Genomic DNA, 17,766 nt, shown 5'->3' on the forward strand with positions numbered 1-17,766 from the left:
AAAGTGCAAGTTAATTTGTTTTATGTATTTTTATGTTATATTTTCTATTAATCATTTTTATATAAATATTTTTGAGTTGTGAAACGAATCATCTGAGTTTCCATTATTTTTTATGGGGAAAGTCTCTTTGATATACGAGTGATTTGGATTACAAGCACGTTTCCGGAACTAATTATGCTTGCAAACCAAGGCACCACCATATTTTAAAATGGCTTTCTCATAGCTACAGTACATTTTAGTGTATTCCTGTTAAGCTATATTTGCACTGAATTATCATTCTCATCAAGGCTTCATAATCTGTACTAAGACCTACTATTCTCTGTTGTTCTTTTTGCTGTTTTGTGTGGTGGCATTCTGCTTCAAGGTACCATGCCGCCCCTACATTGATGGATTAAAGGCAGAACCCCAAATGACCATCATCATCAAATTCTTGCATGTGAGGCCTGAAAGCCGCAAGGACTGATTTAGTTCATTTATATTAGGTAAAATGCCCAGTGTGGGCTGGGTAGCCTCTTATCCTTGGAACCCCTGCATATTTTTTTTTCCTCCAGGCCCATCTGGAATTTTTTTTTTCTGTCCTCCTGGTCATCTGAAATGACTTTACTCTTTGTTACTTAGTATCATCTAACCTTATTTTTGTTTTATATAAACTTTTCTTTCATCATCTTGTAAAGAAAGCCCTTTGAGCTATACCCTTTGTATGAAAATGTGCTATATAAATAAATGTTGTTATTGTACTGTTGGTTGGAGCTCACCATTAGTGTGTAATAAACAAGACCAATCCTGATTTGTCAAGTTACTTAATATTTATGTTTCCCTCAAAACTAACTCAGATCATTGGCGTATGGAGTAAAAACTGCAACAGAGAGGTTGACTATTGTGTTTCACAGTTATTGCAAAATAGGCCCTAAATAGCTTGTATAATCTCATTCCTTAGATGTTCAACTGGAATGAGATCTTTTAACTGGGGGCACCATTCTGTCTGAATAGAAAATAATAATCAGCATTGCAATGAACTTCAAAAAGCACTCATGTATATGGGGGAACAGATGTTTTTATTGCATGAATGGGACTGAACTAAACATTCACTAGATACCCTTAATAGACATATCATCTACCCATTCAGCAATGGTGTCCTTAGTCCCAATCCAATGCTAAATTTTCACTGAAATAAACTTGTGTTAATTCAGAAGCTGTCTAAACAACTTACCTGCTCCCATAAAGTCTGGATTCAATACTGTGCAAGTAGTCTTTAAGTGAAGAAATAAGAACTCGACAGCGCACATCACAGGACACCTTGGATTGTCTGAGTACAGCAATAGCTGTCAACAAAGTCTCAGCGGCTTCTCTGAATTCACCTAAAAGAGCAAGAGTAAAGAAAATTAAGGGTCAGTAATGGGAATGACTTGAGCAGATTGAATATCCTGCTCTTTACTTTTGTTGACTTATTAATAAAATCAATTACATAAGAGAGTCTAGTCAAATTTGTGAAGCTCATTTTAGCAAGCTAACATGGGTCTAAATAACTAAATATTACATTATTTTAAAAACTTCAGAGGCTCTCAAAAGAAAGTTATAGAAAAGATACTATTTTTTTAATCACAACTGGTGGTACTTCTGGAGAAATTCTAATGCAGGGTGGAATATATTAAACAAGAAAACAATAAAATACTTTATAAGAGTAAAGATAGGAGTAACTGTACTCCTTAGATACACACACACACACAAACTGTGAATTACCTTAACACAAGCATCCTTGAAGCCTGCGAAAAAAGTCAAAATCTTGGCCCACCTTAAATTCTTTTGAACCTCCTCATCAGCGTCAACAACTTATAGACCTGTGTCTATAAAAGCAGTTTCAATCATCACTAAAGTTGCAGCAGCTGTTTTCCTTAAGAGAAACCAAAATGTAACGCAGACTTGCTGATCTTCATGATCACCCATCATAAACATCGCAGAACACGTTTAATAAGCACCAAGAAAAAACAACACAGAATTTGTTTAAGACTCTGCAGTGGACAAACCACCATACCCTCCTCCCTTCTTCTCCTCAAGGTGCCAAGGACTCTGCAAGGGACAGCAAATTTCAACACACTGTAGGATTCAAAGAGAATCTGTAGCTTGTAACAAACCAGGAAGGTGGGTTTTATGAGATGCAACAGGTGCAACACATGGTATAGGATGGGGTTATGGGGAATTATCCCTTATTTCCTTCAGAACAATTTACATCCTTCGAACATGACAACATTCATTGATGGAAATGTTCAGCACAATGAAAAAATACTGATACCAATATATTTAAATCACTCAGACAATGGCATGGATGGTAGAAAGGATGGCCTTTGACAAAAGAAAGAAGGGCAGAGTTGGTAATTAATTTTATAACCAGACAAGAATTAAGTAGGTAAAGAATATGAGTAAGATCTGAAGGGAAATGTACTGAGTTTTCAGGAAACTGGTTTGAAAATATTTAAGGGTAATCATGTCTAAGTTATGGCAGGTGAAAGCTAGAGGTTCTGGAGAAAAATAATCTGTAAAGTTTAAATAGAAAGGGAACAACATTGACTGGATCCTTTGTGAATACAGAAAGATTGAGGAATGCCAGAAAAAGTAAATATAAATGCTGCACTGCAAAAATAAAGGGTTTTGATGAGATTTATAAATGTCTAACTAAACCCAACTGAACTTAATATCTGCCAAATGACAGAAGGTCAGCTGGATGTGATAAAGTTGAAGCTGCATCAAATCAAGCTAGTACATAGGTGTTGGTGAATTTATCTTTTTGATTTATTGAAGGAAAAGAATTTAAAAACTGTGTATTGTGTTCATTCTGGTTGTTATACTAAATTTGCTTGTGGACCAGAAAAAGATGACTGCACCAATATAATCCAGTCAAATCTAGTTCATTTGACTTAGTTTGTCCCTATTGACTTCAATGCATTTTGGTAAGTTCAGTAATATTTGCAAACACTTCTGTAATTTCCCTGAACATGAGGCTGTTATAATAAGTTTGTTATAATATTAAGAATTGTGTCATTGTATCTGTTTTAGATCTTTTTAAATGTATTTTTCATTCTTTTTCTGTGTAACATGCCATGAAGAGCTGAGCCAGATTTAGCACAGAGTGTCAGCAGTCAGAATTGCTGGGCCAAGCAAAGCATAAAGACAGACAGGGACAGCTGTTGTCAGCCCTAAAAGGACTAACTGTTATTTGACCTGCCTGTTTGATGTACAGCACAAGTTTGTCTGCCTTGTTTGGTAATTGTACTGGGGATTTGGTCGTGTGGACACAATATGAAAGAGGCTGGCACCTTGCCAATCTTTGAGAAACTGTGTAGACGTAAGAAATTGGACAGAGGCGAAGCGAACACTTTGGAGTTTACACATCAGTACTCCCCAACAGTTAGGACTGAGGTTATTAGCATTATACTGTATACCATATACAGCTGTTTATTTTAGTTTCTAATATACTCCCCGTGGAGATCTCTGTAATTTCTTACAGCTCCTAAATTTTAATATAAACCTGACCTACATTATATATAAAATTCTTTAAAACCCGAGCCACTTAAGCCTATCCCTATTTATCTTATCTGCTCAAAAACTATGAACTGCTCTCATACGGCAAATGCTTCAGAGTCTTTTCTGTACTGACCTCGCAGTTCAGAAACAGTTTCACCCCAAGAACTATAAATGCAATCAATCAGTCCATCAAGTGCTCCTTGTAGAACTGTTTGTACTTATTAGTGCAATTACCTCATTGTAAACTTGCGATACAGTTATAATATTGCACAACCTGAGCCACTTCAGCGCATATTTAAATATGATGACAATATCATTTTTAAGATGAAATGCAGCAAAATATGTTTATTATACTTTAACTTCATTTAATTAATATATATTGTTAATAATTAAACATGTGAGGACCACGGTGTTGCAGCGCTAGCAAGGAACTGGCGCCCATTGTTCTTGCCTCACGCTGTATTCTTGCTGTGGCTGGCACAACACTGGAAGGAAAGATGGATAGAATAATTAAACATGTACTACAAAGACATTGCAATGTTCCTTAAAAGTTTTGAAGAATCGGTGTTGTCAGCTTACCGGTGGCTTTACATCTATGACTGAGCTGATTGTGTGGCAATTGGGGATTTGGAGAAAGAAAAGGAAGGACAGGAATTGAAGGTTAGTATTTTTGAAAGGGACAGTACTGCTGCAATAAATTATTTCATCGAAGGTCATGCACGGCGCACAAGAATCTTGCGTGAGGCATGAACAATCTCTGGACAAGGCGCCAAGTCATCACTATCACTGTGTCACAGTGTTCCAATGTTTAAAACATACTTTAATTCCTATCATGAAAATGATATCAGGTATACATCTCAGTATTTAAACTATTCAGAGAGCTGTAATATCATGAATGTAATGGATTCTGCGTCCTGTCGGAGGAAGAGAAAGCCCGTAGTGATTCAAAAACATAGAGCATATAGAAGAACACATACAAAAAAAGCATTCAACATGCTACTTTAGTTATGATGGGATTTGAGAAACTAGTAAATTAAACGATATTAAGATGAAATTTATGATGTACTACTTTGATGACCAAATAAACTGTGTCATTAAAGTGGAAGTTTCAAGATTAAAGTTGACATTTCAAGCTTTTTGTTGACATAGTTGCACCTGAAAAGACAGTTAAAAAATCTTCTAGTATTGTTATTCCATGGAAGACCCAAAGAGTGTCTGATTTAAAAAGAACATGTTGTAGAGCTGAGCGTAAATGGAGGAAAACTAAACTAACTATCCATTATGAGATATTGAAGGTTAAAATAACAGAATACAATAACACAGTCCGCCTTGAGAGGCGCTGCTATTTCTCTAATATTATAAATAACAATGCTGGTAATCCCAGAGTCTTATTTTCTACAATTGATCGTCTGTTAAACCCAGGTAACAAAAAGGAATGCCCCAAGAATACTTCCAGTGAAACCTGTGAGAACATTGCTGTACTTTTCAATCAAAAAGTTAATGATATTAGAGATAACATATTATATCTCTCCAACACTGTAGAACCTCCAAAGCCCCGGTACTCCATTATAAACAAATTAAATGCTTTCACCAGGATAGATTTACCTGAATTACATAGTATAATCTCTCAACTGAAACCCTCCACCTGCGTCCTTGACCCATTACCAACAAGGTTTTTCAAAGAAATATCAGGCGTGCTAATTGATAATATTCTTGATATACTTAATTCGTCATTAGATACAGGGGTCTTCCCAGACTGTCTTAAGACTGCCGTAGTTAAACCCCTGCTCAAGAAAAATAATCTTGACCCCTCTGCCTTTGAAAATTTTAGACCCATCTCTAACCTGCCCTTGTTAAGTAAAATTCTAGAGAAGGCAGTCATTTTGCAATTAAATGACCACCTCAATAAACAGGCTATTCTTGATAAATTTCAGTCAGGCTTCAGAACAAATCACAGCACAGAAACTGCACTCGTTAAAGTAGTAAATGACTTGCGGGTAAATGCAGACAGTGGCCATTTACTGTTCTCATCCTCTTAGATCTGAGTGCCGCATTTGACACTATTGATCACAATATTCTTAGAAATCGCCACACAGCTGTACTTATCAATAGCACCTGATGACTCAGACTCTTTCGATTCACTAACTCAATGTCTTACTGGTATTTCTGAATGGATGAATAGTAATTTTCTCAAACTATATAAAGAGAAAACTGAAATTTTAGTAATTGGCAATAATGGATTCAATGAGGTTATCAGAAATAAACTTGATGCATTAGGATTAGAAGTTAAGACGGAAGTAAAAAACTTAGGGGTAACTGTTGACTGTAATCTGAATTTTAAATCGCATATTCATCAGACCACTAGGACAACATTTTTTCACTTAAGAAACATAGCAAAAGTTAGACCTCTTATATCATTGAAAGATGCTGAGAAATTAATTCACGCTTTTGTTTTCAGTAGACTAGATTACTGTAACGCACTCCTCTCAGGACTACCCAAAAAAGACATAAATCACTTGCAACGAGTGCAGAATGCAGCTGCTAGAATCCTAACTAGGAAAAGAAAATCTGAACACATTTCTCCAGTTTTGATGTCACTACACTGGTTGCCTGTGTCATTCAGGATTGACTTTAAAATACTGCTTATGGTTTATAAAGCCTTAAATAATCTCGCTCCATCTTATATATCGGAATGCCTGACACGTTATATTCCAAATCGTAACCTTAGATCTTCAAATGAGTGTCTCCTTATAATTCTAAAAGCTACACTTAAAAGAAGTAGTGAGGCGGCCTTCTGCTGTTATGCACCTAAAATCTGGAATAGCCTGCCAATAGGAATTCGCCAGGCAAATACAGTAGAGCACTTCAAAAAACTGCTGAAAACACATTACTTTAACATGGCCTTTTTATAACTTCACTTTAACTTAATACTGATACTCTGTATGTTCAATTCATCATAATAACTATTCATAGTGGCTCCAAAATCCATACTGACCCCTACTCTCTCTTCTGTTTCTTTTTCCGGTCTCTTTGTGGTGGCGGCCTGCGCCACCACCACCTACTCAAAGCATCATGATGCACCAACATTGATGGACTGAAAGCCAGAAGTCTACGTGACCATCATCATCAAGTCCTTCCATGAAAACCCTAAATACAAAGAGGACTGTTTGATTTATGTTAGGTAGATTGCCCAGAGGGTACTGCGGTCTCTTGGTCTGGAATCCCTACAGATTTTATTTTTTTCTCCAGCCTTTGGAGTTTTTTTTTTTTTTTTCTGTCCACCCTGGCCATCGGACCTTACTTATTCTATGTTAATGTTGACTTATGTTAATTTTTTATTGTGTCTTCTATTTTTCTATTCTTCCTTTTGTAAAGCACTTTGAGTTACATTTTTTTTGTATGAAAATGTGCTATATAAATAAATGTTGATTGATTGATTGATTTTTTCCCCCCACTGTGTCCCGATTTTTTTTTCTTTTCTCTGTACTCTAATAAGCTTTCATAGGACACTCAGACGGTGGGCTACGAGTCGCCTTTTCATGGTGACTTTGATATCTGATAACTTCTTTTTTATTTCGGGCACTGTGCGACTTTGTGAGCTTGTGCTTTTGAGTTTCTCCGACACTCTATGTCACTCAATCAACTTCCTTTTGTTGTTTATACCACTGTTTAAACCAAAAAATAGTGCGTTTTTCCTTGCCTCCACTTGGTATTCGCTGAAATTTTTCTATTTCCCCATCGCGCTTTTGCCATTGCCTTTGAACAGAAAGCTGAGCTTAAGGGCTATTTATATTGATAAACATATTCAAAGAAGCGTAATTCTGGGAGCAGTTTAGGGAGTGGCAGCAGGCGCGTTCATGTGCGTTACTTTTCACGCTGAACTAGATTTATGGAGCGGAAGAATGTGGAAGTTGGCAAACGCTGAGATGTATGCATCTGGATTTTTTTGTGCGTACAAACATTTCCACTTTTGTTTGTACGCCATGTTTTAGTGTTAATTCTACGCACTGTGTTATGCAGGAGGCCCCAGGCCTTTCTTCCTCTTCTTTCAGCTGCTCCCGTTAGGGGTTGCCACAGCTGATCATCCTTTTCCATATCTTTCTGTCTTCTGCCTCTTGTTCTGTTACACCAATCACCTGCAAGTCCTCTCTCACCACATTAACAAACCTCCTCTTAGGCCTTTCTGTTTGCCTCTTACCTGGCAGCTCTATCCTTAACATTATGGCTTGTATATTTGCATCCCAGTAATAAAACTGAAAAATTTATCATCTCCTCCTTCTGCTCTAGGCCATTGTACAGCTGCACTTTGGATGTTAATGAATTCCAAATACATGAGGTTATGACTGTATCTAATTTCTTAAAAAAATGATTTGTTAATGTATATGCGGATGCTTTGATATAGAAAAAGAAGCTTGGGAAGGATGTTCATCTTAACAATGTTGATTCTTCCTGGTAATGTGAGATGGTTGATAGATCATCTATTCATGTTTTATTTATTTTTTTCCATGCAGACAGCAAAATTTTGTTGAAAAAGAGATTTATATTTACTTGTGATATTTACCCCTGGTTATTTAATGCTAGAATCCCTGAAACCAACAAAAAAACTCAGAATCCCAGCACACATTAATTTTCTGTGCATCAAGTAAGTACCCTGCTATCCCATATTCCTGCCAATCAAACCAACCCACCCACATGCAGCTCAAGTCGCAGAGAGGATTCTGTCGGTTTACCTGCTTATGAGGTGCCTGGAGTTATAGAGAGTAAATAATATACCGTCATTTGGAATATATACATTTTATGTGTGTTCCCTGTCTACAAACATCTGTCCTGTTAACAATGTTGGATCCATCATCAGAAACTGGAAGGTTTATCACAACACCCAGAATCTTACTAGAATAGGCTTTCCTTCAAAACTAAACATCAGAGGATGATATTGACTGGTGAGAGTGGCTACTAAAAATCCAACACTCTCAGAGGTTGGCAGTGCTCTTTGGATGAAACGAGAGCGAAGGTGCATGGCTACACAAAGTTGTATAAGAGAATTCAGCAGGTTTTCCAAGGAGTAGAAACTTTATTGCTATTCTGCCAGTTACAAACACAAGTCTCTTACAGAAGCAATTTGGCCTCACAAGGAACAGCTGTCAAACTTGACGCAACTCCCCTGACTCCTGCTCAATAGAATACAAAGTCTTCTTCATCAAGTGGTTCCAGCGGGCCAGTAGCAGAGGGAGACCGGGAGAAGAGAGTCAGTAGAGTGAGAGACCTCAGGATGGCTGTGTCTTGATCTTTTAAATGTTTGTAGCCCCGTGCGAGGAGCACAGCATGCAGAAAGCCAGCAGCTGCTCCCACAAAGAGGTACTAAAAGAGTATGTTTCTTTTCCATTGAAAAAACTGCTTAAGAAAGGGTTTCTGAAGGGCCTCTGTGTCCCCCCATGGCAGCGGTCACAATATGTGTGATGGTTTAGGACTGAAGCCAGAAAGCATTACTTTATTCGAAGTGTTTTGGGAATTTGGAACAAAATACTGAGCCATGTGGTTGAAGCAGAAACCTTGAGAAACTTTAACGATTATATAGATAAGATATTGGAACAGCTTAGCTATCAGCTAAACAATACAGCTTGATAGACTGAATGGTCTCTTCTTGTTTCTCAAATTTATGTTCTTATGGTCCCTTTGCTAGAAAGTACAATGGGACGGCAGTGACAAACTGGTTTTCCTTATCCAAATAAAACTTGTGATTCAGTTTAATTTTTGTTCCGTAATTTAAATTTACGCACAGATACTGGCAAACTAAAGATCTCTTACCGATATCAATAGCATCACCAACAACTAGAATCCCTGAAGCCTACTAAAAAAATCAGAACACTGGCCCATCTTAAATTCCCTCGCACCTCGTCATTAGCGTCTTTTGTTTTGCAAATGTGTTAATCAACACAAGCAGCCTGCTATCCCAACCCCCACTGACTTAGCATGCCCGTGTTCTTATTTACTCTTAAGTGAGATGTAAAGATGTCATAAGGTTAATTTTGGTTTAAATATTTATTTTCTGTCAGAAGCTGATCATGACACATGTACTATAGGTTATACAACTGTATGTAAATAAAATAGGTATATATAATAAACTAAAACCTTGATTCTGGATCAGTTTAAATACCTAGGTGTAAACATAAAGCTCTTTATCAACAAACTTTTGCTGTCTGCACGGAAGAACGTAAGCAAGACTTGCATAGATGGTCTACTCTTCATCTCACTGTAGCTGGAAGAATTAACACTGTTAAGATGAAAATCCTTCCTAACCTTCTTTTTTATTTCAAAGCATTCCAATAAAAATCAATAAATAATTTTTTAAGAAGTCACATTCAATCACAACCTCATTTATTTGGAATTCAAAAAATCCATGTATACAAAGGGCGACCCTACAAAGATCCAAGGCAGAAGGTGGCATGGCTATACCTAACTTTCAATTTTATTACTGGGCAGCAAATATAAAAGCTATAAAAACCTGGACACTGACACAAATGGATAAACATATGCAGGCTTGGTACACAATAGAAATAAAATCATGCAGTACTTCTTTATATTCCTACCGATATACTAACAACCTAATTGTGCTTAATTCACTCAGAATATGGAACCAATGTAGGAAGTAAGCTTTTATCTGTGGCACCTCTGTACGAGAACCAGATTTTTCCACACTATCAAACATACACAGTTTTTAAAGATTAAATCACTTTGAGAGCTCTACATAGACAATGTCTTTGCATCCTATGTACAACTACATTCCAAATTTAAATTTCCAGCAATACATTTCTTTCACTACCTCCAAACTTTCCTACACAAAACCTGCCCAATTATCCTCACCTGCCACCTACCTTTATTCTGGAAAAAATATTGATCTACCTTGGAGTAACAATCCCTTCCAATCGAGTAAAAGTTGTACTTGTTGTACTTCCAGATGGGCTTAAAGTGGAAAAGAAAAAACTGTAATTGCCTTTACTTCACTATTGGCACGTGGACTTATCTTGCTCAACTGAAAGAATCCAAACTCACCTCTTTTAAGTCAGTAGGTAAGTGAAGTTATACTGTATATTATTTGAAATTGGGGAAAAAAAATCTAATTTTCACTTAGAGGATCTGTGTGAGACTTCTTAAAAATATGGCAGGTTCTAATCAATAACATTTTAGAATAAGCATTTAAATTGAGGAAGCGGATTCTCTTTCCTTTTTATTTTAATTCTATTTATTTATTTTTCCTACTATTAAAGTTTTACTCTGTTGGCCTAACTCTCTTTCTTATGGGTGGGGGTTGATTTGATTCGAACCTAGTTTTATAAAATTTGACTTCCTTGTATGGAATGTTATTTGATTTTATTATACTCTCTATATATAAAATCCTAAGCCTAAAAGCGCAACGATGACATTTTTATGTCACTTTTTTGTCACACTTTAAATAGGGCTTATTTTAAAACCTACATATATATGTTTGGTATCATTCTTTTCAGTATTTATCAAACTTTAATGTGATGTTGTTAGATTTTCATATTCTAATTCCGTTTTTAAATTATTTAAAATCAAATTCAAAGATTTAACCACGCCCAGGTCCGGAAATACAATACAAAGAGTAGCACAGCTGCTGTACAGGCTTTTAAATGTTCAAAGCATTGTGCGAGATGCAGATCATGCTGCACGGCAACAGAAGCAAGCCAGCACCTGATCAAGGAAAGAGGAGGTTTTTTTATAATAAAAAAAAAAAAAAATGTACTTGTTTTCCATTGTATCACAGTTTAAAAGGGGGTTTTGGAGGTGTGTTCAGCCCACCTGTTCACAATGCGAGCGGCAGAGACGCAAAGCATGTTTGGGAACCCCCTAATAAATTCAATAAAATTTTTTTAAAATATATATAAATAAATTCATTCTAACCAGTTAAAAGCTTCAGGTGTTACAGGAGAACACAAACAAAAAGCACAACTAAATTCTCTAGTCATTTCCAAATAAATAAAATGGGTAATACAAAATAAAAAAGTCTCTCTCTTTCTTTCTCTATGTATACACTCACACACAGAGTCATATGAAAAAGTATGGGAACCCATCTTGATTGTTTGGATTTTAGTTTATCATTGGCTGAGCTTTCAAAGTAGCAACTTCCGTTTAATATATGATATGCCTTATGGAAACAGTAGTATTTCAGCACTAACATTAAGTTTATTGGATTAACAGAAAATATGCATCATAACAAAATTAGACAGGTGCATACATTTGGGCACCCCAACAAAGATATTACATCAATACTTAGTTGAGCCTCCTTTTGCAAATATAGCAGCCTCTAGATGCCTCCTATAGCCTTTGATGAGAGTCTGGATTCTGGATGGAGGTATTTTTGACCATTCTTCCATACAAAATCTCTCCATTTCAGTTAAATTTGATGGCTGCCGAGCATGGACAGCCTGCTTCAAATCATCCTATAGATTTTCGATCTTTCTGTCTCATCAGTCCAAACCACTTTTTTCCAAAATGAATCTGGCTCATCTAAATGAGCATTTGTATAAAGGGCTTCTTTCTTATCGCCCTGCCACACAGATGTTCTTTGTGCATATTGCGCTGAATTGTAGAATGATGTACAGATACACAATCTGCAGCAAGATGTTCTTGCAGGTCTTTGGAGGTGATCTGTGGGTAGAGTCTTTAACCATTCTCACAATCCTGTGATTATGCCGCTCCTGTATTTTTCTTGGCCTGCCAGACCTGGGTTTAACAGCAACTGTGCCTGTGGCCTTCGATTTTCTGCTTACATTCCTTACAGTTGAAACTGACAGTTTAAAACTCTGAGCTTTTTGTAGCCTTCCCCTAAACCATGATACTGAACAATCTTTGTTTTCAGATCTTTTGAGAGTTGCTTTGAGGATCCCATGCTGTCACTCTTCAGAAAAGAGTCGAAGGGAAGCACAACTTGCAATTGACCACCTTAAATACCGTTTCTCATGATTGGACTATGAAGTCCAAGGCTTAAAGAGCTAATCCAACCAATTTGGGTGTTGCAAGTAATCAGTACTGAGCAGTTAAATGCATTCAAATCAGCAAAATTACAAGGATACCCATATTTTTGCACAGCCAGTTTTTCACATTTGATTTAATTTCATACAACTAAATGCTGAAAAAAACACCCAAGTACTCAGCTGTTCCTAGGAAATGAAAGACATACCATTGTTATCTTTTTTTCCTTCAAAAATAGAGTAAATTATTATGCAGGCTGAGAGGGGTTCCCAAACTTTTTCATATGACTGTATACAGTAGCAAAGGGTAAAACTAAAATGACATTCTTGTCAAAACTGTCAAAAGTAACAATGAAACTTAAAAGCAAAGCACAAGATAAATGTATGGATTTAGTTTTCAAGGATATATATAGGGTTTTACAAAACTATTTGGTGAGGGCTATATTCAACTTGAACAGTGCCTGGTTGACAAGGGTAGCCAAAGTTGGAAAGTCTGAAGATTAAAGACATACTGCCCCATCCGACGACTATATCGTGTCGTGTGGTAGAAAAAGCCAAATACTGAGAAAGGATATTGTATATGACATGCTAAAGACTGTTAATAATGGGTGTGCTGTCACAACAGATAATTAGACCAAAAACTATGACAAAAAAGTCTTTCATACAGGCTATTATCCATTACAATCTTGTGTCAAGGGAACTTTTTCCGATCCTGTTTGAAGCAAGCACAATTAAAACAGGTGAAAATATTAAAGCTCTACTGTTTGATAAACTTTTCAGAATTGACCGTTACTGACCTAGTTGAAACTGTTGTGCCCAAATTCTAATCCCTTAAGTTGCCACATACTTGAGGGTTAATGCAGCCCGGACAACAAATACTTTTTTGCTGCACTTTTTAAGAAAACATCATGATTCACCAAGAAAAAGTGAAATTTTAATGGAAAACATTATTTTCCATGCAAACAACATAATTACTGCAACACTCATCATTTTACACACTGCCGATGAATGTAAAAACTAGGAAAAAAAATTAAAAAATAAAAATAAAAAACAACTACAGCATCATTCTGGCTGCACGCAAGCAAACAGAGGTTAACGCTTATACTTCCAGGCTAGTCTAGTGCAGCGGCTGAATCCCAGGAACAGTGATGCTGCAGTGGGCGGCAGTGGTCATGAGCTGGCTGCTCAACAAATGTACAGCACTGACTTATCAGCTCCAGTGTGCTGGCAAATTGCACTGGGAAACAAATATAGCGGGTTGCGGCGTTCAATGAATATACGTCAATGAATATAGTCGGCTCCAGCGTTCTGGCAAATTGCCCTGGGAACCGACTATAGCCAATTGCGGCATTCAATGAACGTATGTTGCCAGCTACACTCGAATCCGGCGTGGTGGCAAACTGCATTGGGAAATGACTATAGCCAGTTCCAGCAGTTTAAGGGTTAATACTAGAATCACTAAAGCCTAAGAAAATATTCACAATGCCACCTTAAATTCCCTCACACCTCCTCATTAGCACCTTTTTTTGCAAATGTGTCAATCAGCACAAGCATCCTGCTATTCCATTACCCATCTGAGGTAGCTGAAGTCTCTTTCTTTGTCATAAATATTTTATGCTGATTTATGTATGAAACCATTGCTTTGTGTGCGTTTTTGAAAACTCAGTTTTTAGAAAAAAATATTTAGCCCTGGGATAAAAAGAAAATAAAATAATTAGCCCTAAAAGAGTTAAGGAAAAAAAGTCAAGTATAGTTGACTTTTTTTGCGTTGATTCTGCTAAATCAGTATTTAATGCAGATCTTCCAATGGAACTTAATTTTTGAGCACAAGTTTGTAAATCTTTTTCACAGAAATGATAAAAAAACAAGCAGTGTAAGCAAAATTTCTTGTGAATGTTTTGTAAGTAGACAACCAATTACTATTCTATGCTGAAATGAAGTGCTGTACAATATATGATAATAATAATTGCTATTTATTCCATGAAAATATGGAAAGGACACGAAAGCTAGGTGCTGTCTACAAACAAGTTGCACATATAAATTTAAGATTAAAACATACGTTTTTCTAGTTAGCATATTACTTGTGGCTTAAACACTCTCCAGTTTCTTATAGTACTTTTTGCTTATCAATACAAGCACACTGTAACCAAGCAAAGCACTGTGAATGAACTGGCATCTCCTCATCTGCTCACACACTCTGTGAAGAAAGAGGGTGTTGCTAACAGAGGTCCAGTGAAATTCAATATACTCTGCTTTAGTGCAACTGCATTAAATAAAAATTATTACAAATTTTGCAAATCTCTACTTGTTCCTGCTTCTTTGTGATCCTCTTAAATAAACAGCTGAGAAATGTCACTACTTTGTACAGCATCTGGATAAGAGTTGGTGCTAAACAGTTTGTTGACAAGTTCTTTCAGTAATATCTGTTTCTAAATCAGTTGTCATATCTTTGAACGGTTTCAGAAAAGATACCGCAATAGGAATTTTTTTATCGATGCAGCCAGTCACAAAATTGCTACAAGACTGTGCTGCAATTCAGCATTTTATTCCCAAACCTACCTGAATGACCTCATAAGCTTGCCTTGTTGTCCTGTATTTTTAAAATACCTATCTTTTTTACACTAGCCAAAAGCTGTGCTTTCTCCATCACTGCTAGTTTAAAAGAACTTGAGAAAATCAATTTAACACTAGAATTACTGAAGCCTATTAACACTAGAATTACCAGAGCCTACGAAAAAACTCGTAATTCCGTCCCACCTTAAACTGCTTCTTAAATCCCTTCACACCTCTCCGCCAGCGCCCTTTGTCTTCTAAATGTGCTGATAAAGAGAAGCCGCTATTCCATCCCCACCAATTTAGAACGTGCACGAACTTCTCTCAGCTCATGCCTTGATTGAGTATCTGGGAGTGAAGTGGAGTTTTAGAGTGAAATAATAGATCGTTGTTTGGAACACACGCATTTCATGTCTGTTCCGTTTCTACAGTAATCTGTGTCAACACATTGTTAAAACAGAAACTTTTTTTATATTCTAGTAGTAGATGACAAAATGTAGGAATAAACTATATAATGTATGAAGCCTGAAGTCCAAATAGCAAAGAAACATTTTCACAAGAATAACACAATTGCACTTTAATTCAAACATATAACTGCAGAAAGAAAAAGCCGCCTTAACATGCGACATTGACACCAATTTACTATAGCTGACTCCGTGGTTCAATAGATACATACCCCGCTTGGGAATCAAGGGGTCACGGGTTTGATCCTGCGCCCCTCCCTTTTGAGAAGTAAACTGTTCTTAGTCTTACTGTTTTAGAATAAAAACATACATTTGATTTCAGTCTGTAACGGCCGGTGCAATTTATGATCTTTGTAAAGGTTAGCTTTTTTTTTTTTTCACTTTTCACTCTCTCAGTCGCGTTCAGAATCAATCCATACAACCCCATCTGACACGGCCTTTATCACTAAAGACGCGCTATAGCTCTGCAGTGTACCACGATGCATACCAACGCCCCCCACCCCCACCCCCGGTTCTGACACACAAACGCTGGCGGCTGCCTTCTTCGTATCTCACCGTCACTTGCTTTTCTTTTTATTCAGTTTTATTGAGTGTTCCTGCCAGTCCCGCATGTTGCTGTATGCTTTTCTTTTGCACCCCAGGACATGCAGAAGAAAGAATGGTAAAGACCAACCGGCGCTATATGCAATCATCAGACACTCCCCATCTGCCCGTGTCGTTCAAACACAGGAACATATATTGGTGTAAAGTATAACAAAAGTGCACTTTTATTCAAGTGCACTTTTTCCATCGCCTTTTTCTGTAAGAAGCAGTGTACACACTTCTCTCTATGCTGGGGCGTTAGTATGCATCGTGGTACACTGCAGAGCTATAGCGCGTCTTTAGTGAAAACAGCCGTGTCAGATGGGGTTGTATGGATTGATTCTGAACGCGACTGAGAGAGTGAAAAGTGAAAAAAAAAAAAGCTAACCTTTACAAAGATCATAAATTGCACCGGCCGTTACAGACTGAAATCAAATGTATGTTTTTATTCTAAAACAGTAAGACTAAGAACAGTTTACTTCTCAAAAGGGAGGGGCGCAAAATCGAACCCGTGACCCCTTGATTCCCAAGCTGGGGCTGTATCTATTGAACCACGGAGTCAGTTATAGCAAACTGGTGTCAATGTCGCATGTTAAGGCGGCTTTTTCTTTCTGCAGTTATATGTTTGAATAAAAGTGCAATTGTGTTATTCTTCTGAAAATGTTTCTTTGCTATTTGGACTTCAGGCTTCATACATTATATAGTTTATGCCTACATTTTGTCATCTACTACTAGAATATAAAAAAGTTTCTGTTTTAACAATGTGTTGACACAGATTACTGTAGAAACGGAACAGACATGAAATGCGTGTGTTCCAAACAACGATCTATTATTTCCACTCTAAAACTCCACTTCACTCCCAGATACTCAATCAAGGCATGAGCTGAGAGAAGTTCGCACGCTCTAAATTGGTGGGGGATGGAATAGCCGGCTGCTCCTAGCTTCTCTTTATCAGCACATTTAGAGAACAAAGGACGCTGGCGGAGAGGTGTGAAGGGATTTAAGGTGGGACGGAATTACGAGTTTTTTCGTAGGCTCTGGTAATTCTAGTGTTAAAATATTGTTAATGCTCAGCCCCCTTAAATTCCCTTGCACCTTCTCATTAACACCTTTGTTTTGCAAATGTTAAAGTCAACATTAGTAACATGCAGACTGCTATCCCATCTCCCACTGAGACAGCTGGGGTCAGACGTAAAATTATCACAGCTGAAGTCTCTTTATCTGGAAGTGAGATGTGTGTGGAATTCTACATGATAAACATATCATTATTTGAAATACATACATTTCATGTGTGTACTGTGTTTACAACGATATATGTAAATGAAGGATGACAAGAAATGCAAAGCAAGAAACACTGAACACATTACTAAAATAAAAAAAAATTGATGTGAAGTGTATAATGTCTTAAGACTGAAGTCCAAATGTCAAACACTTTCATAAAAGGTATATTAAAACAAATGCGCTTTTATTCAAGAATATAACCGAAGAAAAAGAAATTACTCAATTTACATGTTGCTGTCAATGTGTAAAAACTAAAGCCCAAATATCAATCGATACAATGTATTAAAAGTTGGCTGGTGCAGAGGTAGGAACTACTGTCTCATAATCAAGGGTTCGAACACTGGTTCTCACAGCACTCAACATTTTGAGTAGTGAGC

At 36.9% G+C, this 17,766-nt stretch overlaps 1 protein-coding gene across 1 annotated transcript in view; it reads right to left on the bottom strand.

Moving 5' to 3' along the window:
* The window catches only part of LOC120536010 (cleavage and polyadenylation specificity factor subunit 7-like), a 140,509-nt gene that overhangs the window by 22,182 nt on the left and 100,561 nt on the right, over nucleotides 1-17,766 (bottom strand). The window contains exon 5 of the mRNA XM_039764295.1: nucleotides 1,211-1,358. Within this exon, the coding sequence (XP_039620229.1) occupies nucleotides 1,211-1,358 (148 nt within the window). The remainder of the gene's footprint in view (nucleotides 1-1,210; nucleotides 1,359-17,766) is intronic.

The sequence above is a fragment of the Polypterus senegalus genome, chromosome 1 (assembly GCF_016835505.1).
Source record: "Polypterus senegalus isolate Bchr_013 chromosome 1, ASM1683550v1, whole genome shotgun sequence".
NCBI classification, from domain to species: domain Eukaryota; kingdom Metazoa; phylum Chordata; class Cladistia; order Polypteriformes; family Polypteridae; genus Polypterus; species Polypterus senegalus.